The sequence below is a fragment of the Ovis aries genome, chromosome X, assembly GCF_016772045.2.
Source record: "Ovis aries strain OAR_USU_Benz2616 breed Rambouillet chromosome X, ARS-UI_Ramb_v3.0, whole genome shotgun sequence".
Taxonomy (NCBI): domain Eukaryota; kingdom Metazoa; phylum Chordata; class Mammalia; order Artiodactyla; family Bovidae; genus Ovis; species Ovis aries.
In genome coordinates, this window is record NC_056080.1 from 142,338,190 (window position 1) to 142,365,588 (window position 27,399).

Here is a 27,399-nt window from a genome sequence, read left to right on the forward strand (position 1 = left end):
TGGAAGCGACCCTTGGGAGTCGCTTGGACTGCAAGGAGATCCAACCAGTCCATCCTAAAGGAAATCAGTCCTGAATATTCACTGGAAGAACTGATGCTGAAGGTGAAGCTCCAATATTTTGGCCATCTGATGCGAAGAACTGACTCATTAGAAAAGACCCTGATGCTGGGAAAGATTGAAGGCAGGAGAAGAAGGGGAGGACAGAGGATGAGATTGTTGGATGGCATCACTGACTCAATGGACATTAGTTTGAGTAAACTGCGGGTGTTGACAATGGACAGGGAGGCCTGGTGTGTTATAGTCTTTGGGGTCACAAAGGTTTGGACACGACTGAACGACTGAACTAAACTGAAAGGGGACTTTTTTCACTTCACTTGATCAAATCCGTGTTTCAGGAAAGTGTTTTGGGTACAGGGTAAAAAGTAACTTGGAACAATGAAACTAGGAAGCAGGCCAAACTATTAGCAGTGGAACCAGCAACTCCTGATGAAAACCTGAATAAGTAAGTGGAAAGGTTTTAAAAATGTCCAAGGTATTTTAGAGGCAAGATCAACAGTATTTGGTTGCTATTGTGTGTGAATCTGAAAAGTGTTGATGGTTTTAAGATTCTTCCTGAAATGGGTTAAGTAAATATGCTTGCTCACTTCCAATTTCAAGGAATTTAGAATGAACAACTAATACACGTAAGATACTCTACTAGTGATACACACAGACACACACACACCCTTCTAATTATTACAATAAAACCTTTTAATTTTTTTTTCTTTTTAAAAGTCCTGTATATTCAGGGATTTTCAGCACCAGAAAAACTGAAAGTTTTTTTTTTTTAATTTTTTTACTTTTTAAACATACTTTCCATTAAACTTGCTGGGTAAGAGACTTTTTACACTAATAAAAAACAAGAGATAACCTTGATTGTTCCACATATCTACCCCTTAAAACCCCATCCTTCACCCTAACCACTATCATTCTCTACATTTCTTTGCTCATAGTAGAAGCTTGAGAAATATCTAATTAATCTTATTTGAACTCATTTTAAACTCCATTATGTATAGCATGTTCTAAGAAAAACAGTAGTTAGTAAGTGGTACCATATTAACAATGTTCACAGAATTTGAGTACAATAAAATGCACAAAACTAAAACTTCACTTGAATATGAGTCACTTCAATCTACTTCATTGCTTTGGATCAGTTATCTCACAATATTAGTGACCAGGGATGCCAATATATAAAGTTCTAGTTAACACAACACAGTTATATGATCAAACTGCAAGATATTAATGTGCTAAAAATTATTTTAGGATCCCTGATGATGTTAATGAAATTGGTAGACCCTGCTGACAACAAGCACTTCAAAAAATATCAAAAGATATGTTTTTGCAATGCAGAAACAACTTTATTCATAGGTATGTCACTTATACAGATTTATACATACTTTATGCACTGAAAAATACATCAAATACAACCAGTGTTAGTAATTACATGTATTCCAGTTTAAAGATGCTTTATAATAGTCATTCAAACATATTTACACAAAAACCTGTTTATTCCTTTTTGAAAACTACAGCTACAAATAACAAAGCAAAAACACAATTGTAAGAATGACAGTTTATGATGGCTCTTGTATTTTTAATCTTCACAATTTTAATGTTACTTTAAACAGCTTGTCTATAATGATAGTTCTTAATACTGCTGCTGCTGCTAAGTCACTTCAGTCATGTCTGACTCTGTGTGACCGCATAGCTGGCAGCCCACCAGGCTCCCCTGTCCCTGGGATTCTCCAGGCAAGAACACTGGAGTGGGTTGCCATTTCCTTCTCCAATGCATGAAAGTGAAAAGCGAAAGTGAAAGTGAAGTCGCCACCCCATGGACTGCAGCCCACTAGGATCTTCTGTTCATGGGATTTTCCAGGCAAGAGTACTGGAGCGGGGTGCTATCGCCTTCTCCAGTTCTTAATACTAACTCCATTCAAAAGCAAAAATGATAATTGTATACATTACTCAGCTTAAAAACTGAACCTATTCTCACAAATATTTCCAAAATTTATGTCAATTAATAGTCTGCACTGAGCTGTTTATAAAGTATATGTGTGTATACACATTCATAAATAATTATGTATGCATTTATATGATTATGGCAAATCCATATCTTAGCCTTTGATGGAAATATAAACCCATAAAGTGGAAGATTTATGAAACTGAAAATCTGACATTGTATAGAGCACTAAGAGTTATTTATGTCTTATTTTTTTGTCTCAGAGATATTAAAAGTAAATAAGGTATTAATTCAAATAAATGTCATTATTTTAATTAATTGTTTGGTATATATTTTAGTTATGCCAACCGAATAAAAGTTGACCATTACTGAAGGCAAATTTATCTTAGCTTTTTTTGTGTGCAAAAGATGTAGTATCTGCACAGGTACTTAGGAAAAAATTTAATTTTTCATGTATAATTTAATGTTACTGGATCTGTGACCCTTCAGAAAACAAGGAAACTTTATGAACAGATACACCACAGTTACATTAGAGGCAAAGCAATTTAGAAGTTAAAAACACACACACACACACACACACACACACACACACACACAAGCATGTATTTAAAATGCACTGGATATGACAGGAGTTTTGTTAAATAAAAGGTGCTGTGTAGGATGATATAAGGGATAAAGGATAATTAAAGTTTGGAAGTGAGACATGAGTTTAAAAGAAGAGAGAATAACATTGTCAATATAGATGCATGATCTTTGAACAAGTTGTCTTTATGCTTATATTACTTTTTTTCTGCTAAAAATTTGACAAACACATAAACGCAAACATGTGTGTACTTATTATACATACTGTAATCCATTTTATTCCCACTGTATTAGAATTACATAAACGTCAAATTAAAATGAACTTTCCTCTAAACTTACAATTAGGTCTCTCAATTTTAAGAGTTCGATATGACTCTTTCAAGTTCCAAACCTAAAAAGACTTCATTGTATGTACCTCATCATTTCTACAATTTCCATGCGTTTTGAAATAAATGTGTGTATAGTCTTGCAACCAACTAAAATTTATGTATGTAAAACAGAATTGTAGCACCATGTAGAATTTTGTTGTTAAATGTTGTCAATTGCTCTAGATTTGGATAATGATAACTTCATATAGCATGTTAATTTTTGTCCTGTTTAAAATGAAAAAAAGTAATATTATTTTGTAGCACTAGATAAAGTCTGGATCTTTATAGAGTCAAACAGTTTTATCAGATAGACAAAACATACCCGTGTTCAATGAAAAACTGCATTTTGGTTCCAGATATTTTGGCAACACATAGATAAAGCTATGATACCTATATGGAAGAGAAATCAGCACCTTCTCTTGAATAACTATATTTATGTGAAACAAAAGGTAATTATTCAATCTGCACATCATAAATAATGTATATAATTATCTACAAGGAAGGCACCCAATACATAGTTCTGAATGAGTGATCAAATAAAATTAATAAGAAGATAAATAAAAAAAAACAATAAGATATAATCTCTCATTTAAAACTTCATAAATCAGTTTTCCAGAATCCATGCAATTTCATTTTTGTGTGTTTTTTTCTCAGCTTGAATATGAGACTAGGTCTGTGTTTACATATCAAATGAGCTGATCAAATTTGTTCTTGTGTGTGTGTGTGAAGTTGTGTTAAATTACTTTCAGGCTGTGATACTGAACAACTATTTGAGCTGTATATTTGTACTACTAGAAACATTTTTGTTAAAGGTGATAGCATTTATGAGCAATTCTGTTTAGTTTTAAAGTATTATTGTAATAGAGATTTGCATTGGTTTTGAAACTGAGGTTAGAACTGACATGTAATAAGACAAGTAAATACATTTTAATGCTTATTGGATTTCTGAAAAAGTTTTTCACCAGTATTGTATATTCATTTACTTCTAATAACAACCAAATAGAGTAAAAGTGGTATTATTCAAATATTCTCTAAGTATCTAATGAAACCATTATTTTGCTATCTAATGTGTTTTATCAAGTATTTAAAAAAATGAAAATGCTTTGAAAGTGTATTTCAAACAGAACAACATTTTATGAAATAAATCAATGAATAATTAATATAAGGCTTCAGGACAAGGGAGAAAAGTGCAAATATTTCTAGAATATCCAGTGAAATACTTCATTTTCATTATTATGTCAATTTGACTATTTGAAACCAAATAGAATGTGACTTTTTTTTACTTCACATAAACACTTACTCCTAATTTGATAGTATAGTGTATGTGTAGGTAATTAAATATAATTAATCACTTATAAAGGGACAGTTAATTTTAATTGAGAATATCTATAATATGAAAAAGGCAAGAGTTTGTTATGAGACTTTTTGGAAATAATTAAATAACTTGGTTGTTCATTCTAAGGGAACTTACGGCAGGTAATTAGATGGTATTCCATTTATCGAATAAGCTTTTTCATCGACTTGATATTCTCACTGAGGGGAGATTAGTCTCACAGTGGAGATGTACAGCATGCCTCTTAATTATATCTTCAACTAGTCAGACTCTGCTATTTAATAACTATGTCTAATCATAATAAAAATATGCATAATAGAGTCAATTACCACTATGTATAAAAAATCCTGCATGTATAGTTTATCATAAAAAAAGGAGAGAATATTTCTTTAATTTTAAAGTGCACCACTTTTAAAGGTTAAACAGAATTACCAAGTGAATTATAAAGAAAAATTTACTGGAATAGCTTGAAATAAAAACAAATAGTTTAAAAATTCTTCATGCAAAATCTATCTAAGATTTACTAAATTTTTCTACATCAAATGTGTATTACATGTCCAATAAAAATAAAGGCATATTACTATGCTACAATTTTAAAAGTCTGCTCCTAATTCAAATACCACATAAGGCCACAGGTGTTATAATATGAACATCCATGATGCATGAAAAAAACACATTGCACAGTAGTTCTTTTGAAAAATAATTATATACAACACATACAGCTTCATAATATCATAAGCTCTTTGAGTATGCTAGAAATCTAAATATTTAAAGTAGACAAAACTAAGGAAAATCTAAGAAAAATGTCTGTCACACAAAAGCACCTACAGGAAGCATTTACAGAGTATTGCCCAAGTTCATATAAGATTACTTAAGATCTGCTTGTCTTATAGCACTTCGGTTGAGATGAGGTTTCATATCACACCTAGCTAGAAGCACAATTACAAAATCTAATTAATTGTGACTAATGCAGGTGGCAAAATGGTAAAATGAGGCAGTATTATTTTGTGTTAAAATTAGATTAGCAAATATTTTACAAAATAATGATTGATTGAATCTAAATTCAACTTAAAAAATTATCCTAAACTGTATATTTTCTCATTGACAATGTCAACAGGATGTTCAGCAGAGAAAACAAAGTATACATAAAAGATTAACTAATGGATAGAATGAAAATTGTTTGATAAGATTTTCAATTTAAGTCATCGAAAATAAAAGTAACTTAAGAAATGTAATGGCAAAACTATTCTACTTGTAAAAATAAACTTTTATATTTAATGCAAAATAAGGAAATACATTTAGCAATTTTATTTTTTGGTTTATGTACTGTGGATTTTAATCAAAAGAAAGTAATAGTCCTTTGAGTGCTTCCAGGGGTGAAATCATACAGCATATTCTAGTTGATCAATTAGATAGTCCCTAAAAGTTTATTTGATGACTAGTCTTAAGATTTGCTTTCCTTCTGTTTTCTCTATTCACTGGCTAGAGTATGAACCAAAGCGACCATCAAGGACACTTCATTGAGAATATTCTAGGAGTCCATTAATGGCAACACAAGAGATGGGAAAATATCTGAGATCTTGTAATAACACCACTGATTAAATTAAAAGTATCAGCAAAGCAACTGACAAAGAAGGAATCAACTAGAAAAATACATATTTTTGTTCTCTCTGGCTCTTGTGAAAAATGAGATTCAATGCTGTCCATACTGTGCTCAAAGGGTAATATTATTTCTTCAAGCATAATCAAAGGACAGATCAAGGGTAGTTAATAATCAAAAGCAGGATCCATTTTCATCAATGGCCGAATTTTAAATACTGTTAAATCTTGATCATCATTAGTTTATATGGGTAAATATTTAGCCTTAAAGAGCAGGAAAGAAATCAGTTCAGAAGTTCCTTTCTCACAGAAATAGTATTCTGTGAGATGGGATCACTAGCAGCTTTAAAAATAGTTTCTCTTTTCATCTTTTATAAAGATGATACCCAAACAAATATTGAGGAATTTTTTAAGGGATTCTGAATAACTGTTTCAAGACTTTTTCATCTTCATATATACAAAGGAGTAATTAGGAGTTTTCCTTATTACAGTCATAAAGGAAAGGGACACAGAAGTAGAAGAAAAATGAAGTGTTCTCTAGTTCACAGAATGTGTCATGAAGCAAATATTTAAAAAGCTCTCATGCCGGAAGCCAGCGTGAGGAACTCCACCCGTCGCAAAGGTCATGAGGAAGGAGGCTTGGCATTACGCAAAGGCAGGATCAAGCCTCAGGAGACCCCCTGTTCCCAAGCATCTACCCCCAAAACCAGAGTCTGCCTACTTTACTGTTTTATGCTCTCACTTACACCTTACACCTCTGACTTTATGGGGGGCTGTCCCCCACCACCTCTCTCAGTGAAGGAGTTAACTTGCAGCTCCAGTCAATAAAAATTCCTGGGCGTGACAAGAGTGTTTCAACTTACAAACTCCTCTGAAGGTTCTCTAGCCTGCCTGAGGGGGTTCATCCAGCCACATGTGATTATTTACAGCCTCCCAACTGTGAGAGGCATGAGATGCTTTAAACTTTCTAAATACAGATTCTTTTGAGAAGTTAGAAAATTATTAGTATAGTATAGTGGGTTGATTAGGAATTATATTAGTGAAGGGTTTTTCATTTGTTAAGCCAATATTTGCCACTAAATCTCCATATTCCCTGTCCTTATAATGAATATAACTAGCATATAGGATAAATAAGTATTAACCTTTGATATTAATCATGTTAAACCTTAGGCTAAGTAAATTCCTTTTCTTGATTATAACCCCCTGCACCCTCACCCTATAGGAATGAAACTTTATCTGGTACCTTCAGAGGGTGGCGCATAGTTAAAGAAAAAACCACCCCTGGAAAAAATAAGTTTTCTGGTTGACTGACCGTTATCAGAAGGGCCATAAAATATCAGCAGGCCTCATGGCCAGAAGATGATGTAAAACCCCTAAGACCTTTGTATACTTTTATATGAAGCACCTGATTTTGACAAGGGTCAGGTCTGATGACCCCACATGACTCTGTATTCTATCTCTATGTGTAACAAAAAGTATATAAGCAAACATGAAAATAAAGAAACGGATCAGTTTCTGGAAAGACTGATTCCCCCGTGTCTTTCTTTCTTTCCCCTTTTGGCTGAATTCCCATCTGGAGCGTGGATGCTCGCCAAGCCTGCTAATTTTGCCCTGGCTTCTAAGACCCACGCGAGAGGGAGCCCAAGGCGGGACACCCTCCGCTATTCAAGTGGCCTACGTAGGTGGTGCAAACCTCTTGTCTCGAGGTTTTATTGGTACTCCATGTAAACCAAGTTATTAAGCCTCTTTTTCTCCACTAATTTTCCTACTACACTATTCTTTTCTAATCTCTCTTTATATTTCTAATTAAATAGATTTTTCCTAGGACACCAACTCCATCTCCCCTTCGAATTCCCTGGATCCACCGGGGCTGGACCCCAGCACTCTCATATAATAATTATTTGTACAAATGGTCATGAAGCCCCAGTAGTTGATCATGGGACATATGAAATATTAATTCATTTTCTTGGCCTTTATCACTTTACTCACAATTAAACTGAGGCTATGGATTTTGGAAACTCCTGCTCTTAGTACACCATCTTGGTAACTGCAAGGCATTGACTCTAAGGGTATAATGAGTTGGCTCAATTTTGACATTCCTTGAAATGATTTGAATTAAACTGAAATATTTAATTTAAGAAGTGGGAGAGGAATTATAAGGTTTTTCTACATGAATAACTTTCACAAAGGTAAAATTTAATTTTAGGTATTTTTCTACAATAGTTGTTTATAAGTATTGCAATACAATATTGTAATTTCTGTGACATTTCTCATTACCAGTAAAAGCTACAATCACAATCTTTATCATTAACTAAGTTATATTTAAAACACCAGATAGCAAGTATGTTCAAGGAATTTGATATTAATGGAGGTACCAGAGGTTCTGTACTGAGTAAATGGAAATGCTAAATTTTAACAGAAATCTTCAAAAAATACTGCCTATATGTTAGATATACAAGAATTACACTAATTTTAAATGCTAAATAAAGCATAAACCACTAGTAAATGCCTGTACACCAATGAACACTTCAAATAATACACTAATTTAATGTACATACATAATAGACCAAATTCTATTCTCACTTTGCAAGGTAAGATGATACACAAAGAAGCATCTGAATGAGAAGCCAGGAAACATTTCTTATGTAATAATTTTAAGGGTTCTTTATACTCCCTTTTTGTCACACAAAATCGTATATTTCTTTAACTTTTATTAGTACTGTTAGTAAGTCATAAGCAGCTTAAAAATACAATATAAAATTGAGACACATCATTCCTTCCTCAATATATATGTACACCCAGTTTGAGGCATTCAGTCATTTGTATAGGAAATTGATTGATCAACATATTGTAGAGAATAAGTTAAAGGACAAATTACTCAAAGCAATGGAATGTATTCAGAAAATTAATGCCAGAGAAATAATGTAGATCTATTTAGCTGTGACTATAGTGTTGTATATTTTCCTTTGTAGTTTCAAAATTAAGATAAAATCTTTCAAAATATAAATCCTTGTCTCTACTCTCATATGACTGGAATTATGTTTCATTACATAAGAAATACCAACATGTTTTTTCCAAAATGTCAGGGAGTATAAAGAACTGACATTCTTGAGAGGTAAAAATAGAAAAAAAAAACACCTTATTTTTCAGTATTTATAGAAAAAAGAAACATAATTACAGCAAAAATAAATTTTTAATGATTAAAGTAGTGAAACAACATGATGATAGTCAACATAAAAACCTATTAAAATTTGTTTATATTAATCTAACTTTTAAGCAGAGTGATGGATATTTATACTTATTTTCTCAACAACACTGTATTAGTGAATATTTTTCAAAAAATCAACTGGAGTGTTTGTGGTTGTTGCTGTTTGGAGTATTAAAGAAAATCTCTTTCCCTGGATACCTTTCAGAGGGTAGCTTGGATAATTCAGCTTCACTTCCAAACTCCTGGAGATGATGTTTAAAATCTTCAGCAAATGAACAAGGCAAGTAATTCCATGTTTCATGATTGATATATTAATCATCAGTTTGTAAATCAAGACACATTATAGTACATCACAATTGTTGACATTCAGAGCAAGCAAATGGAGAAACAGCATGATAAAACTTGTTTTTAAATCACACTACACTATTTCTTCCACAAATTTAAAATTGTGATTGCAAATTATAGCCAAAGTAACATGAGGTTCAGTGGGACATAATTTTTAATGTGGTTTTTGTTTTGCTTGCCTTTATAGTGGGAAATCCAGACTACAAGATTAATGATCTTAGCCAAATTTTGAAATCACAAATCATTGAGTTTTTTGGGAGGGGAATGGAATTATGTTGTTCCTAGAAAGTTATATCTCACTGTAGATTTCAATAGTTGATGTCCTGGAATCAATCTAGGACAAGAAAATAACATGTTATCAAAATCAGGTGGCTGGGTTCTAGGAGTCTTAATTGCCAAGCATGCTATGTGGCTAAAATTCATATTGCTAAAATACAGATACACAAGATCAAGGTTATGGAATTTAACAGTGGTGAATACCAATCCTATTCCAAGCTAATTCAGACTCCTTTTACATTTCAAATCCATTTATAATACCTACATTCATGTAACCATGAATTGTTTCTTTTTGAAATGAAGTATCTTAAATACATGGCTAAGACAGTGACTTGTACACAGAAGGCTTGTACACATTTCAAGATAATAAATTCATTTTTTCCCTATTTTCCAAATATATTTTCTTCACAATATTTTAATGGGAGAACTGTGTTAAGCAAGGCTTCATTTTGGCATTGTATCTCTTTTATACAAATATCAAAATTGATTCTAAAATGATTATTTTTATTGTTTTCCCAGAGTCACACCAAGCAAACACTATCTGCTTACTCTGAAAGATGGAAATAAAAAGCAAACTGTAAGATCATCTTTCAGACTTCTTGTTTTTAATTTATACTACAATATATACAGAAATGCCATCCAGAATACTTGTAAAAATTTATCAAAGAGGAGTATCTTTGCTGGGTTTATACCATTAAACCTGGGTTTATACCATTAAACCCAGGTATAAATCATTTCATGCAATAGATACACTTCTATCTAATGAATATTCTATATTTTTCAAAACACAAATGTCAGGGAAAAAAAAACTATGGAAAATATTTGATTCTCTTTTTAAAACATGAATTTTTTTCTATAAATCCACTTATATCTTACTGCCTCCTAGAACCAGTTAATTTCTTCACTCTCATATTTCTATTCAGATGAACAGTGAACTAAATGTAAATATCACCCTAAAACCTCCTTTAAAAAGTGTATTTCTCACTTTGTTTAAAGACAATTGAATTTAATTCTGCCTTCTGATAACACTAATATTTTATTCCACTGTCAGAATTTCCTTAAGGAACAATGAATTTTTATTTTATTGGCTGACAGTTTTCCCCATTTTGTATGATGATTTTTTGAAAAGAAGACACCTACTATATTTGAATTTTATAAATACATGAGTTCTTCTTCAGTGCTCAGTGAATTCAGCATTCTGCAACATCAGTGAATATAAGATAACTCTTCTTGGCATTAATCAGAAAATGAAGTGTATATAGAAAGGGTGAAGAACATTGCAAATGTTGCAAAAAATACAAGAATTCAAATTATTTTTAGTATCACATTAGTCTGCCTAAGTTCACCAATTCATACCAGAAGATATTTAGTAATTAATCTGAAACATCTGTCAACCTATGACATAAAGTATATAACTTACCTATTTCTTAAGATCTGAAAAAGTATAGTTTCGTCTGAGAACACATTGATTCTAAGATAGTCCTTTTAGCTAATAAAAAACAAATGATAATTAATATTTTATTCTCATTAACATCTACTTTCCTTATTTTGCCTGTCCTGTGAAATTATTATCCCATGTTTAGGAAAATATTTATTTGCTAAATAAAATAAAATGTCTGAATAAAAGTTATCAATTGTATTGACTTTCTCAGGATTAGAAAATAGTTTAAAAGAAGCAGAAGATATTTGGAAAACACTTTCAATTTTTTGCTTCATCTATGGTTTGCTTACTGTGTGTTCTTGTCTTCATGTAAAATAAGTCTAGCTCTTAAACATCTCCACGCTTTTGAAAACAGTTGAAACCAGAATTTTCTCTCTTAACAAACTTCACAATCCAATGTATTAAAAATGATGCTCTATGAAAGTAATTCACAAACCCTACTCATTGTAGGTTTTTAAGTGAATCACAAATTTACCTCTGGGAAAAGTGCTATTAGGCTACACAACACACATAAAGTGCTAGTCATAAAAAATAGTTTTTTTTGTTGAGAAATGTTTCCAAAAACAGAATGATAGCAATGAGAATTAGGAAATGAGATCACAGTTTTTAATATTTAAATATAAATAAAAACTCACCATGATGAGATGTTAGGCATCTGTTATGTTTGCCACCCATTTAAGATCCACCTTGGTAGAAAACAGGGGGCTCATGTGGACTGTAGAAATAACCACTACCCTGTAAACTCATTCAAATCATATAAAATACTCCACAGAGAGTAGGGTTCTATTTTACCATTTACAATATCATAATTATGAAATTATTGTAACAGAAATGAACACACAACAAAATTAGTTTCTTAAGTTTGCTCAGTGATTGAGAAAGGCTAACATTGTATTATTTAACTATGCATTGATCCTTGAGTGCCCTCGATTCTTAAGACATTTCCTAATCATAAATTATTTTCATTGCTATTCGAAATCCTGATAGACTTCTTTAATATCTCTAACTTTGGTGAAAAGAAACTTATTCTGACTTTCATATTACTACATTTTATTAAGCCTAACTGTGTTTTTAGAAGCTTTTATCAATTGAAATTGGGATGAAGACCTTCTTAAGAGTAACACAAACAAAGTCAACATATGGCAAGATTTTGAGAGAAAAAAAATGTAGATAAATTCTATCATATAACTTTATTAAGGAAAAATCATATTTAATTTATTTAATTTAGTCGTGGATTTCTAGAAACATTTTTATTGTTTCTCCATGAAATATAGATAAGACTGTATAAGCTCTTGTTTTCATAATTCATTGGGTTTTAAATTATTGTATGCAGACACTTTGTATCTCAATATGCTCATATTTTCCTTCAGGCCTATTAGAGAAAGCAATCATATTTCATTTTCCAAAAGTCATTATCTCTTAAGAATGTCTCTTGAAGGGCTCAATACCTTGTATGAATATGCAAATACTCAAATGAATATGTAGAGTAGAGATCTCACATATATTTCATTCTCTTGACTGAACATGAGAGTAGCATGACTTCATTTTCCTAATTTCATTCTTGCTACATTGTGTAAATACAGATGTATAAACCAAAATAATGGTGAGTTCCTAATCTGAACATTATACTTCCTTTTCATTGTGGGGGCTTGGGAGCATGGTGAGTGGGGGAGTATATCTTGATGCTATTCAACTATCTTGGGTAGACAGATTTTACCAACTGAAGCTGGAAGTCTCAGTACCATTAAGACCTGCTTATCAGATTCCAAAAGGTATTACTGTGATATATGCAGCCTGGGCAGTTCTGGTCCTCATGCTCACAACTGTACTGAGGACAGTGTCATGACCTCTGACATGACACGACCTCCAAAAATTTTGGAGTTTTTCCAGTATATTGGAGAAGGAAATGGCAACCCACTCCAGTACTCTTGCCAGGAAAATCCCATGAACTGAGAAACCTGGTAGGCTACAGTCCATGGGGTCGCAAAGAGCCGGACACGACTGAGTGACTTCACTTCACTTCACTTCTTCTCTAGCAGGAAGTGTCATAGTGCCATCTACAGACAACACCGCCCCTATTATAATCATCATTCCTCAGCCAATGTTCCTAGAATTAGGAGTCATTTTGTTCTGATTTTCCATCAAACTTAAATGAATCCATATACCTATTCAGATAATTCTGCAAAATATGATCGTTTTGATCCCCCATTGAGTCAGTAGATTCTGTAAATAATTTTGAAAAATAAAGTTAGAAAGGTTAGTTAGAGACTTGGATTACCTACCAGTCTGGTGTGTACAGACACAGGGGTCTTGAAAGTTGTCACTGGATAGCTGCACTCAGAAACACTGTAGGGATCAGAACTGCTGGAAGAACACTTGGAGATGGAATCACAACCCACAAAGGTGTTATCGAGAGGCAGTTCCTGGATGATGTGGTGCTTTGAATTTAGGGGAGTTTCCGGCTGGATCTGGAAAGCAGGCTGTGGAGAGGCAGATTTGTAGTGCTGGGCCAAATCAGGGCTGTCAGGCTTGAAAGTAGTAGGTGTAGTACCCCAGTTGCACTTGCCCATGGCTTGCTCTTCCAATTCAATGGGAAGGTCTAGTGTGACGGTGTTTCTATCATTGTCAGCATTGTCTGCCTTAGCTTCTTCAATAGTGACAAAGTTAAGCAGTAAGTTCTTAGGGGTATGCTTCTTCTTTTTCTTCATTATCATCATCTGCCTGTTTTCAGGGTTTGGAGTAACCCATTCAGAATTCTGCTTGTTTTTCTGAGCAGCCTTAAGGTGTGGTGATTGGCGGCATCTTACTACAGCAGTGATGAAAATAACAAGAATGACAGTTATGGTGCCAGCAACAATGGCAACCACGATCTTGACATAGTCACTTGATGGTGAGGATGTATCAGTTGTCTCAACATTTTGGGTCACTGGTGTTTCAATGTTTTTGCGCACCAATTCATAAATTAATGTAGCATTCGTCATCGACTCATTCACAAATAGATTAACATTTATGACACTGAAGAGAGAATCAGGTTGCCCTAAATCCTTGGCTTTGACTATCAGTTTGTGTAAACCAAGATCTGCAAGGACACATTTCTCCTTCAGTGTAATGTTGCCTGTTGTTTGGTCAATCATAAACAGACCTTTTGTGTTTCCTCCTACAATGTTGTAACGAAGCTCTGCATTCATTCCAGTGTCGTTGTCAATAGCAACTACTGTGAAGACCACTGTGCCTGGACTAGCAGATGGTGGAACCAATTCAAAGGAGTAGTTGGAAGGAGGGACAACAAAAACTGGTTTATTGTCATTGACATCAACCACGTTTATAGTGACTTTGGCAGTTGAAGAATGTGATACCCTACCACCATCCTGAGCCTTTACATTGAAAGTATAAGATTCTTGTTTTTCTCTATCAAATGAAATATTTGGTTGGATGACACCAGTCTGTGGATCAATTGTGAAGTCATCATTCGCATCTAAAATGGAGAGAGTTACTGCAGAATTTTCTCCATAATCAGGATCAGTTACAGTGATTAGTCCTACTGTGCCATGTCTTGGAAGGTTTTCTGGGACATAGAAGTTGTACTCATTGTGAGTGAAAATTGGACTGTTGTCATTCTGATCAAGAACGGTCACTAAGACTGTGGCATTGGTTATTAAAGATGGCATCCCATTATCTTTTGCCAGAACTGTGAATGAATATTTTTCCTGTTTTTCTCTATCCAATTTCTTCACTGCAGTCAGAATGCCTGTACGATGATCCAGGTTGAATTCAGATGGAGCATCAATGCCTAGCAGGTAATGTATCTCAGCATTACGCCCAGTGTCTGCATCTGTTGCACTTATTTTTGTCAACTGGGTACCAGGAGAGTTATTCTCAGGAACAGAAAGACTTATGAAAGGCTGAGTGAAAACTGGAGCATTGTCATTTTCATCTTTTAATTTGATGAGGAGCATGGATGATTGATTCAAAGGAGGTTTGCCAGCATCTGCGGCCAGTAATTTAATGGCATATTCTCTTGTGGACTCATAGTCAAGATATGCAGCAGTCTCTAGGAGGAACTGATTACTGAACACTGGCCTTAATCTGAAAGGGACTTCATGATCTGTAAAGCATGTCACCCTACCATTATGGTCAGCATCCTTATCTGTCACAGTTATGAGAGCAATTTTGGTGTTGAGAGGAGCATTTTCTGAAAGAAGCACAGTGCCATTGATTGGATTGATGATGTATCTTATGTCAATCAATGGAACATTATCATTGACATCAGTAACATTTACTAGCACCATTGCTCTTGCTGGCATCAGTCCACCATCACTTGCCAAAACCAGTAACTTGTGGTTTGGAGATTCCTCCCTATCCAGTGGTTCTTTTACTGTGATAAGTCCAGTGGTAGAGTTGAGGTGAAATAGCCTCTTGGCCATGCTGGAGACAAGATTGCTGAAATAGAAATGAATCCTGGCATTTTCACCTATATCAGCATCTGTGGCATGGAGCTGTGTTACTGAAGAACCTACAGGAGCATTTTCTGGTATACTGACTTCAATCTCATCCTCCTTAAAAACTGGATGGTTGTCATTTGTATCAGCAACACTGACTTGCAAAATAGCAGTACTGGATCTTTGAGGGAAGCCACCATCTTCAACCTTTACTTTCATTACATATGTATCTTTCTCTTCCCTATCTAACTCCTTTTGAACTATTAGTTGTGGCATCTTTTCTCCTTCTGGCGTTTCAATGATATCAAGCCCAAAAATATTTTGACCCTGAAAAACAAAGAATGAAACATTTTAGCTTATGTTATTATTTAATGAGACTGGTTTTCAGTTTCTTGAAGCCACATGACATGGGATCAACTCAGAAATAAATTTTGTCTATAATAGTGTCAGCACAAACAAGGTGATTAACACCTCCAAACATTTCTGAAATTTGAATTGTTCTAGAAGATGTTCTTAGGTTATAGCATTTTACAGTGATAAGTGTAGCTAATTTTTGTGAATTATTAAAGATTTCAAAAAGAAGAATAATGTATAATTTAAAAAGAATTATCACCATTTCACTTGGAAAATGAAATTATAAGTGAATTAACCATGGGTTACCTCAAATGAATTAAAATGTCTTGTAGATTTCAGATGTTTAGGGCACTTTTCACTAACAAAAGAAACAATTAAGTATAAAATAACCAACATAAAAGTGGATATATCACATCTAACAAATACAGCTAAAACCTTTGGCAAAGGGAGAAAATATGCAAACTCTGATAAGAATAAAACTTTGTGTAAAGAACACAAACTTTCCCTTTTTTTCCCCTATAGAAAAAGGTTCTAAAATGAATTTTTGGGAATTCCCTGGTGATCCAGTTGTTATGACATGGCACTTTTACTGCCAGGGCCCAGGTTCAATCCATGGTCAGGGAACTAAGATTCTGCAAATATGGGGTGGCCAAAAAAAAAAAAAAAGCATCTTAGAGATTAACAGCACAATGTTATTTAAGTTCTTATTATATTATTATTATTTTTTTAATTATCAGGCACAATAGACTGAACCTAACGTGCCAAAATGTCAAATTGGAAACTATAGCTTGGAATAGTACTTATGTTTTATTCATGACAAAAAAGTCAGATTTTAGAAATGTTTAAAATCAGTCTCCGCTGATTCTGACTTCCCTCGAAACCCTCAAGGAGGTGATTCAAGTAATATAAAATTGCAAAATACTTAAAGTGTTTGGGCTCTCTTAACTGCTATTGTTTATTAGCACACAGAGGGTCTCATACTTTTAAAGTTTTTTGTTCCTGTTCAGTTGCTAAGTCCTGTCCAACTCTTTGCAACCCCATGGACTGCAGCATGCCAGGCTTCCCTGTCCTTCACTATCTCTTTAAGTTTGTTCAGATTCATGTCCATTGAGTTGGTGATGCTATCTAACTATATCATCTTCTGCTGTCCCCTTCTCCTTTTGCTTCTCCTTCAGTCTTTAAAATGGCAACCCACTACAGTATTCTTGCCCAGAAAATTCCATGGACAGAAGAGCCTGGCAGGCTACAGTCCATGGGGTCACAAAGAGTCGGACACCACTGAGTGACTAACACTTTTCTTTTTTCTTTTAAGCCTTTAAAATAGTAAAATATCTTAATTTTTTAAAAGTCCAATTTATGTAACTTTTTTTAATCCCTTCTTCGAACTACAATAAGATGAGCTCTACACAGATAAATCTTGCTAGCTGATCGAAGAATAGTGTTCACTGGCTCTCAGAGGTAGTTCTAGCCAGTGTTTACCTGCAGCATTTTGACAGAAATGAGTAAGATAAAAAGCTACTGTTAGCAGTGAAGAAAAGATCAGAAGATCTTAAGATTCTTAGTATATGAGTGATTTATAAACGCTTTCATATACACACATACAACCACACATCACAATTTTAAATCTCCAATATATTTTTTAACATAAAAGTTGCTGACATGTGAAGATCAGTTATTGAAATCTCATTTACGTGCTCTGTCCTGAAAGAACAGGATAGCATCTGAGATCTTTTTCTCATAGTTTTGCCATACTAGTGTCTAAAATGAGATTCTAAATGTTATAAACCAACGAATGATATCAAGCTTTTAGGGATCACTAGACTTTATGCTGACATTATACGGTGATACTATCTTTTTTAACTTAACAAAATATTATAATTGTTTTACATAAAATCTAGCACAATACTCAAGTACAACCACATTTTTCCTCATGAATTGCTTGAAGATAATTTTGCATTTTTTGGATTTTTTTGTGTGTGTTTAGATTCACTTATACTCTTGTTCAAATTGAGACCATAATACATCTTGATGGAAGAATTAAATGTTTATTACGAAATTAAAGTTGGCATTTCAGAAATGTTAATTAAAATCACCAGTTTGTTTCCATATAATATTAAAAATTTTTCATGAGCTAATCAATGTGTAATAACCTTGTTTTTAATTCATAAACTAAATGAGCAGTTTATTAATATTTTATTCATGTAAACCAATAAACAATTTGCTTTTTCTTTGCCAAGGGAAATATCTTTCATGTCATATCTACACAAGTGAGAAAATTAACAAATCTATTTTAAGAACAAACAATTTTGCAACAATGATAATAAATATAGATACAATATTTACTATTACAGTTTGATCTAAGTAAACTTAGTTATTAATGATAATTTTATTTTTATAATGATATTTCAAAAGACTTTTAGGAAGATTCATATCTGGAATATCTCATTTATGGGTAGAAAAAATAGTCTCTGAGTTGCAATTCACAAAAATCCATGGCAGTTAATAAAATTCTGTTAATTTTTGGCATGCTAATGGCAAGTGGCTAGTACAGACACAGCATTCATCTAGGCACTGGGGATAAGGTGGTGAGTAAACATATTTTACTAATGCAATGGAAATTAAACTTTAGCTAAGATGAGAGAAAATCAATAACAATCCAAGTATCTACTGATATTGATACTAGTAGATTTAGGCTAATTGAAATAACTACATTTTTATTGAGCTATAAAGGTAGATTGTAAAGTATTATTAGAGGTTATATAAGGGAGAAGTAGGATATATAACATAGCATAAAAAATAATATCTTAAATTCTTGAATTTCAAGACTCAATTATCCAATCTATGACTGTTATACACCTGAGGAAAAGAATAGTTTTAATTTTTCTAAAAAAAATGTTATGGGGATAATTTTTAAAATTTTATAGAATTTGTTACAATATTACTTGTTTTATTTTTTGTTTTTTGGCCACATGGCATGTGGGATTCCAGCTACGTGACCAGCGACAAAGCTCACAGCCCCCCTTCACTAGAAGGCAAAGTCTTGACCACTGGATCACCAGGGAAGAATTAAAATTAATTTTTTATTTTATTCACTTATGTTTATGTATTTTATGTTAGTATATTTAAAGTTTGATCTTACGTGTTTGAATTTTGAATTGATCCTTGCTTTCCCAATCAAATGATGGCAGGTTTAGGTTGGTTGAAAAATCCAAGTACAGCATGTTCATTGTCTTTTATTTTATGTGAAGTGACAGTAATGTTAAAAGATAGATTTTTTTCAAATTTTCAAGATGACAATGAAATGTACAAAGTAGATAATGGATACTGTCTATATTACTCTTCTGTCTTCTATGACTGCTCTGTTCAATATAATAGCAATTAGTCACAAGTATTTACATTTAAATACCTGTAAATGAAGAAGTGGATGACAGGAGGAGAAGGGGACAACAGAGAATGAGATGCTTGGATGGTATCACTGACTCAATGGACATGAGTTTGAGCAAGTTCCAAGAGTTGGTGAAGGATAGGGAAGCCTGGCATGCTGCAGTCCATGGGGTCACAAAGACTCGGTAACTGAACAACTGAACTGACTGATTTACATTTAAATTATAATTGATTAAAATTAGATTTCAAATTCAGTACCTCAGTCTCACTAGACACGTTTAAGTTCTCATAGCTATACGTGAGTACTGGCTACTACATTTTACAGCTCAGATATAGAACTTGTCCATCATTGCACAAAGTTCTATTGTCCATCGAGTTCTCATGTCCATCAAGTCAGTGATGCCATCCAACCATCTTATCCTCTGTCGTCCCCTTCTCCTCCTGCCTTCAATCTTTCCTAGCATCAGGGTCTTTTCCAATAAGTCAGTTCTTCACCTCAGGTGGCCAAATTATTGGAGCTTCAGCTTCAGCATCAGTCCTTCCAATGAATATTCAGGACTGATTTCCTTTAGGATGGACTTGTTTGATCTCCTTGCAGTCCAAGGGACTCTCAAGAGTCTTCTCCAACACCACAGTTTAAAAGCATCAATTCTTCAGTGCTCAGCTTTTCTTATGGTCCAACTCTCATATCTATACATGACTACTGGAAGAACCATAGCTTTGAGCAGACAAACCTTTGTCGCTAAAGTAATGTTTCTGCTTTTTAATATGCTGTCTAGTTCTATCCCACGTCAGTTAGTGCAACTGACATTCAAACCCACATGAACAATGTATAACAACTGAAGCTCTTTGCCATATGTTAGACTACGACATTAGAACAATGGGAAAGATGAAAGGAGAAATAAAGATATATGGCTCCTTAATTCATCACCTTGATAACTTTAGCACACACACACCCTGTATACAAAAAGAAAATTTTGGGATAATTGTATAGATAGTATCCTGAATTCCAAACTTACTTAGAATCATTTCCCTCTTGTTTATAAGGACAAACAACTTCAGAGAATTCTTTGCTCTCTCTCTCAAATGGTTGTCCTTTGGTGAGAGCACACTCACTTCTGTGTCTTTCTTGGAAATTTACTTAAGCCTCTATTACATTAATGAAGGAGAGTGTAGGATACAATGGCATCAAGCTTCACTATATCTAAGGACATAGCACCTGATATATACAAACAATAAATAAACACTTGTTAGATGAGGAAATGCATACATTAAAATGATAATTCCTATTTTTCTTTAAAAGAGAGAAGTCAGAGTTTGGTTGTTCTTGTTTCTAATTCTCAGTCTATGCCAAAATTGGAATATACTGTAATTGTTGACTTAGGGTTTCTTTTTTTGTGGTTGTTGTTGTTTTCTTTTACTTTAGTTAAATTGTCCAGAAAACAATTTCAGAATTATTTCATAAAGAAAATTACAATTTATGTTATGGATGTAATAATATGCAGGGTTAATCTCTGGTAAAAGTTTATAACCTAGCTGTAAACCTTTATTTTTGGAAGAAATAATAACAAGTACATAATGTGGGTGGTCTGTGTACATATAAAATACAAAACCCTACATCTGTCAAATACACACATATACAAAGAAAAAAGGAGAAAACAAAAACTCAGAGAAGAAAACAACATATTATTTGAACTGAATGTAATACATTATAAGTTGATTTTGGATCCTAATGTCTTCAACTTGTTTCATCTCATAAACACAAAATTGCTAATTCCAGATCAGGATAGGAAAAAATTATGGGCTTACTAATAACCTTGTGTTTCAAAAGACTTAATTTACTTTGTGAGTCACATTTCTTCCTCAATTCAAAAATAAGCTTTGAATTTGCAAATCCAGGATAAAAATTGTTGAAATAAGCAAGATGTTATTAAGCTCATCTGAAACGTTAATTCTTTGTAGGGAGTTGTAAAATCAAGGAAGAGAAAGTTAGTGTTGGATATAAAGTTCCCAAGAGAAGTATTTTTGCTTAAAAAAATGAATACAGAATTAAAAGCTATTTTTTTTTTGCTTATTGTTCTTGGAAATAATTAACTGAACCATTGTACTAAGTTTAACATTTTTGACATACACATGTGCAAGACACCACTTCATTGCCTATTGAAAGGTAATAAATAACACAGCACTTCCAGAGCTATAAATCTAGTACAGTTGCCCAGAAAATGCATACAGTGCCAGTAAGTACTAAAAATAGTTTCAAAGAGATTGAATTCTAAAACTGATTACATAAAAGCTGTTTACTCTGAGGAATGCTGGGGTAAAGACTAAAAGTTTATTTCTGAGCTTTACCACTGTTTGATTTATCAAGCATCAACGTGATTTTTTTTTCCCCCTTTACGTTACTGATTCATCTTTAGGCCAGAGAAATGCAATGGTTTATCCATTTGCATAGTTTCAAATGGATAAAACCAGAGATATGGCTATTTAAGAAAACAGTAAGGAAATAAATGCAATGTTCTCAATACAAATATAATGGGTACTAAAATAAATGAAACTAAGCCATGCCATGTGAGGCCACCCAAGACGGGAGGGTCATGGTGGAGATATCTGACCGAATGTGGCCCACTGGAGAAGGGAATGACAAACAGCTTTGGTTTTCTCGCCTTGAGAACCCCATGAACAGTATGAAAAGGCAAAATGATAGGATACTGAAAGGTGAACTCCCCGAGTCGCTAGGTGCCCAAATATGCTACTGGAGATCAGTGGAGAAAAAACTCCAGAAAGAATGAAGGGATGGAGCCAAAGCAAAAACAATACCCAGTTGTGGATGTGACTGGTGACAGAAGCAAGGTCCAATGCTGTAAAGAGAAATATTGCATAGGAACCTGGAATGTCAGGTCCATGAATCAAGGCAAATTGGAAGTGGTCAAACAGCAGATGGCAAGAGTGAACATCAACATTCTAGGAATCAACTAAAAAGGACTGGAATGGGTGAATTTAAACAAGATGAATATTGTATCTACTATGGTTGGCAGGAATCGCTTAGAAGAAATGGAGTAGCCATCATGGTCAACAAAAGTGTATGAAATGCAGATCAGTTAACTTCAGCTCAGTTGCTCAATCGTGTCCGACTCTTTGTGACCCCATGTATCGCAGCACACCAGGACTCCCTGTCCATCACCAACTCCTGGAGTTCACTCAGACTCACGTCCATTGAGTCAGTGATGCCATCCAGCCATCTCATCCTCTGTCATCCCCTTCTCCTCCTGCCCACAATCCCTCCCAGCATCAGAGTCTTTTCCAATGAGTCAACACTTCACATGAGGTGGCCAAAGAACTGGAGTTTCAGCTTTAGCATCATTCCTTCCAAAGAAATCCTGGGGCTGATTTCCTTCAGAATGGACTGCTTAGATCTCCTTGCAGTCCAAGGGACTCTCAAGAGTCTTCTCCAACACCACAGTTCAAAAGCATCAATTCTTCGGCGCTCAGCCTTCTTCACAGTCCAACTCTCACATCCATACATGACTACTGCAAAAACCATAGCCTTGACTAGACGGACCTTAGTCGGCAAAGTAATGTCTCTGCTTTTGAATATGCTATCTAAGTTGGTCATAACTTTTCTTCCAAGGAGTAAATGTCTTTTAATTTCATGGCTGAAATCACCATCTGCAGTGATTTTGGAGCCCCGCACCCCCTCAAAAGTCTGACGCTGTTTCCACTGTTTCTCCATCTATTTCCCATTAAGTGATGGGACCAGATGCCATGATCTTCGTTTTCTGAATGTTGAGCTTTAGGCCAACTTTTTCACTCTCCACTTTCACTTTCATCAAGAGGCTTTTTAGTTCTTCTTCACACTCTGCCATAAGAGTGGTGTCATCTGCATATCTGAGGTTCTTGATATTTCTCCCGGCAGTCTTGAGGTTAGCTTGTGCTTCTTCCAGTCCAGCATTTCTCATGATGTACTCTGCATGTAAGTTAAATAATCAGGGTGACAATATACAGCCTTGACGTACTCCTTTTCCTATTTGGAACCAGTCTGTTGTTTCATGTCCAGTTCTAACTGTTGCTTCCTGACCTCCATACAGATTTCTTAAGAGTCAGGTGAGGTGGTCTGGTATTCCCATCTCTTTCAGAATTTTCCACAGTTTATTGTGATCCACACAGTCAAAGGCTTTGGGATAGTCAATAAAGCAGAAATAGGTGTTTTTCTGGAACTCTCTTGCCTTTTCCATAATGAAGCAGATGTTGGCAATTTGATCTCTGGTTCCTCTGCCTTTTCTAAAACCAGCTTGAACATCAGGAAGTTCACGGTTCACGTATTGCTGATGCCTGGATTGGAGAATTTTCAGCATTACTTTCCTAGCATGTGAGATGAGTGCAATTGTGCAGTAGCTTGAGCATTGTTTTGCATTGCCTTTCTTTGGAATTGGAATGAAAACTGACCTTTTCCTGTCCTGTGGCCACTGCTGAGTTTTCCAAATTTGCTGGCATATAGAGTGTAGCACTTTCACAGCATCATCTTTCAGGATTTGAAAGAGCTCAACTGGAATTCCATCACCTCCACTAGCTTTGTTCATAGTGATGCTAAGGCCCACTTGACTTCACATTCCAGGATGTCTGGCTCTAGGTGAGTGATCACACCATCATGATTATCTGGGTTGTGAAGATCATTTTTATACAGTTCTGTGTATTCTTACCACCTCTTCTTAATATCTTCTACTTGGATGCAATCTCAAAAATGACAGAATGATCTCTGTTCGTTTCCAAGGCAAACCATTCAATAATATGGTAATCCAAGCCTATGCCCAAACCAGTAACACTAAAGAAGCTGAAGTTGAATGGTTCTATGAAGACTTACAAGCCCTTTTAGAACTAACACCCCCAAAAGATGTCCTTTTCATTATAGGGGACTGGAATGCAAAAGTAGGAAGTCAAGAAAAACCTGGAGTAACAGGTAAATTTGGCCTTGGAGTATGGAATGAAGCATGGCAAAGGCAAATAGAGTTTTGCCAAGAGAACGCACTAGTCATAGCAAACACTGTCTTCCAACAAGACAAGGAAAGAATCTACACATGGACATTACCAGATGGTCAACACCGAAATCAGACTGATTATATTCTTTGTAGCCAAAGATGGAGAAGCTCTATAAAGTCACCTAAACAAGACTGGGAACTGACTGTGGCTCAGATCATGAACTCCTTATTGCCAAACTCAAACTTAAATTGAAGAAAGTGGAGAAAACCAATAGACCATTCAGGTATGACCTAAATCAAATCCCTTACGATTATACAGTGGAAGTGAGATATAGATTTAAGGGACTAGATCTGATAGATAGAGTGCCTGATGAACTATGGACAGTGGTTTGTGACATTGTACAGGAGACAGGGATCAAGACCATCCCCATGGAAAAGAAATGCAAAAAACCAAATAGCTGTCTGAGGAGGCCTTACAAATAGCTGTAAAAAGAAGAGAAGTGAAAAGCAAAGGAGAAAAGGAAAGATATCCCCGTCTGAATGCAGAATTCCAAAGAATAGCAGGAGAGATAAGAAAGCCTTCCTCAGTGATCAATGCAAAGAAATAGCGGAAAACAACAGAATGGGAAAGACTAGAGATCTCTTCAAGAAAATTAGAGATACCAAGGGAATATTTCATGCAAAGATGGGATCAATAAAGGACAGAAGTCGCAGGGACCTAACAGAAGCAGAAGATGTTAAGAAGAGGTGGCAAGAATACACAGAAGAACTGTACAAAAAAGATCCTCATGATCCAGATAGTCAAGATGGTGTGATCACTCACCTAGAGCCAGACATCCTGGAATGTGAAGTCAAGTGAGCCTTAGAAAGCATCACTAAGAACAAAGCTAGTGGAGGTGACAGAATTCCATTTGAGCTGTTTCAAATCCTGAAAGATGATGCTGTGAAAGTGCTGCACTCAATATGCCAGCAAATTTGGAAAACTCAGCAGTGGCCATAGGGCTGGAAAAGGTCAGTTTTCATTCCAATCCCAAAGAAAGGCAATGACAAAGAATGCTCAAACTACCACACAATTGCACTCATCTCACATGCTAGTAAAGTAATGCTGAAAATTCTCCAATCCAGGCTTCAGCAATACATGAACCATGAACTTCCAGATGTTGAGGGTGGTTTTAGAAAAGGAAGAGGAACCAGAGATCTAATTGCCAACATTCGCTGGATCATGGAAAAAGCAAGAGAGTTCTAGAAAAACACCTATTTCTGCTTTATTGACTATGCCAAAGCCTTTGACTGTGTAGATCACAATAAACTGTGGAAAATTCTGAAAGAGATGGGAATACCAGACCACCTGACCTGCCTCTTGAGAAACCTGTATGCAGGTCAGGAAGCAACCATTAGAACTGGACATGGAACAACAGACTGGTTCCAAATATGAAAATGAGTACATCAAGGCTGTATATTGTCACCCTGCTTATTTAATGTATATGCAGAGTACATCATGAGAAACGCTGGACTAGAAGAAGCACAAGCTGGAAACAAGATTGCTGGGAGAAATATCAATAACATCAGATATGCAGATGACACCACCCTTATGGCAGAAAGTGAAGAGGAACTGAAAAACCTCTTGATGAAAGTGAAAGAGGAGAGTGAAAAGGTGGCTTAAAGCTCAACATTCAGAAAACGAAGATCATGGCATCTGGTACCATCACTTCATGGGAAATAGATGAGGAAACAGAGGAAACAGTGGAAACAGTGTCAGACTTTATTTTGTGGGGCTCCAAAATCACTGCAGATGGTGACTGCAGCCATGAAATTAAAAGACGCTTACTCCTTGGAAGGAAAGTTATGACCAACCTAGATAGCATATTCAAAAGCAGAGACATTACTTTTGCCAACAAAGGTCCGTCTAGTCAAGGCTATGGTTTTTCGTGGTCATGTGTGGATGTGAGAGTTGGACTCTGAAGAAAGCTGAGTGCCGAAGAATTGATGCTTTTGAACTGTGGTGTTGGAGAAGACTCTTGAGGGTCCCTTGGACTGCAAGGAAATCCAACCAGTCCATCCTAAAGGAGGTCAGTCCTGGGTGTTCCTTGGACGGACTGATGCTGAAGCTGAAACTCCAATACTTTGGCCACCTCATGGGAAGGGTTTACTCATCAGAAAAGACTCTCATGCTGGGAGGGATTGGGGGCAGGAGGAGAAGGGGACAACAGAGGATGACATAGCTGGATGTCATCATTGACTTTATGGACATTGGTTTGGGTGGACTCTGGGAATTGGTGATGGACAGGGAGGCCTGGTGTGCTGTGATACACGGGGTCACAAAGTGTTGGACACGTTGAGCGACTGAACTGAACTGAACTGAATAGAACAATGACATTCATAGCGTATGGTTCTTTGGGGTTAATGTAAGTCCCAAGAAAAGTAGTACCTTCCATTGACTTATTTTTCCCTCCATTTCATCAGATTTTAACACTAAGAATAGTTTATTTTTTTTTTATTTCTGATGAAAGAGTAGGTACTCTTGAAGGTCACTGAAAATGACAGTTTCTTGATAGTACCTCTGTCTTTTTATTTTAATTGTAGTATAATTGCTTTACATTGTGGTGTTAAGTTTCTGCTGTAGTGAGTCAGCCATATTCCATCCCTCATTGGCCTCCTTCCTACCCCCCTATTTTACTCACCTAGGTCATCACAGCACCGAGCTGGGCTTCCTATGCTCTATAGCAGGTTCCCAGTAACTATTTCACACATGGTGGTGTATATATGTCAATCTTAAGCTTCCAATTCATCTCACCCTCCCCTTCCCCCTTTGTTCACGTGTCCATTCTCTATGTCTGCTTCTCTGTTCTTGCCTTGGAAATATGTTCGTCTGTACCTTTTTTTTTTTCTTCTAGATTCCACATATATACATTAATTTTTGATATTTGTTTTATCTTTTTTTAAAAAAGTTATTTGTTTTTTATTACAGTGGGTTTTAATTGCTCTGCATGGGCTTTCTAGTTGTGGAGAACAGGGACTACTCTCTTGTTTGAAGCATGGCACAGGCTCAGTAATTCTGGTCTATAGGCTTAGTAGCTTCATAGCATGTGGGATCTTCCCAG

At 35.0% G+C, this 27,399-nt stretch overlaps 1 protein-coding gene across 3 annotated transcripts in view; it reads right to left on the reverse strand.

Annotated features, from left to right (window-relative positions):
* The window catches only part of PCDH11X (protocadherin 11 X-linked), a 925,502-nt gene that overhangs the window by 802,238 nt on the left and 95,865 nt on the right, over positions 1-27,399 (reverse strand). For 2 of the 3 annotated variants that reach the window (XM_060407578.1, XM_027963067.2), the window contains exon 3: positions 13,431-15,914. In XM_060407578.1, the coding sequence (XP_060263561.1) occupies positions 13,431-15,914 (2,484 nt within the window). Of the gene's footprint in view, positions 1-1,375; positions 9,766-13,430; positions 15,915-27,399 lie in introns of those variants that run through there. The other variant, XM_042242190.2, reaches the window with a different exon arrangement.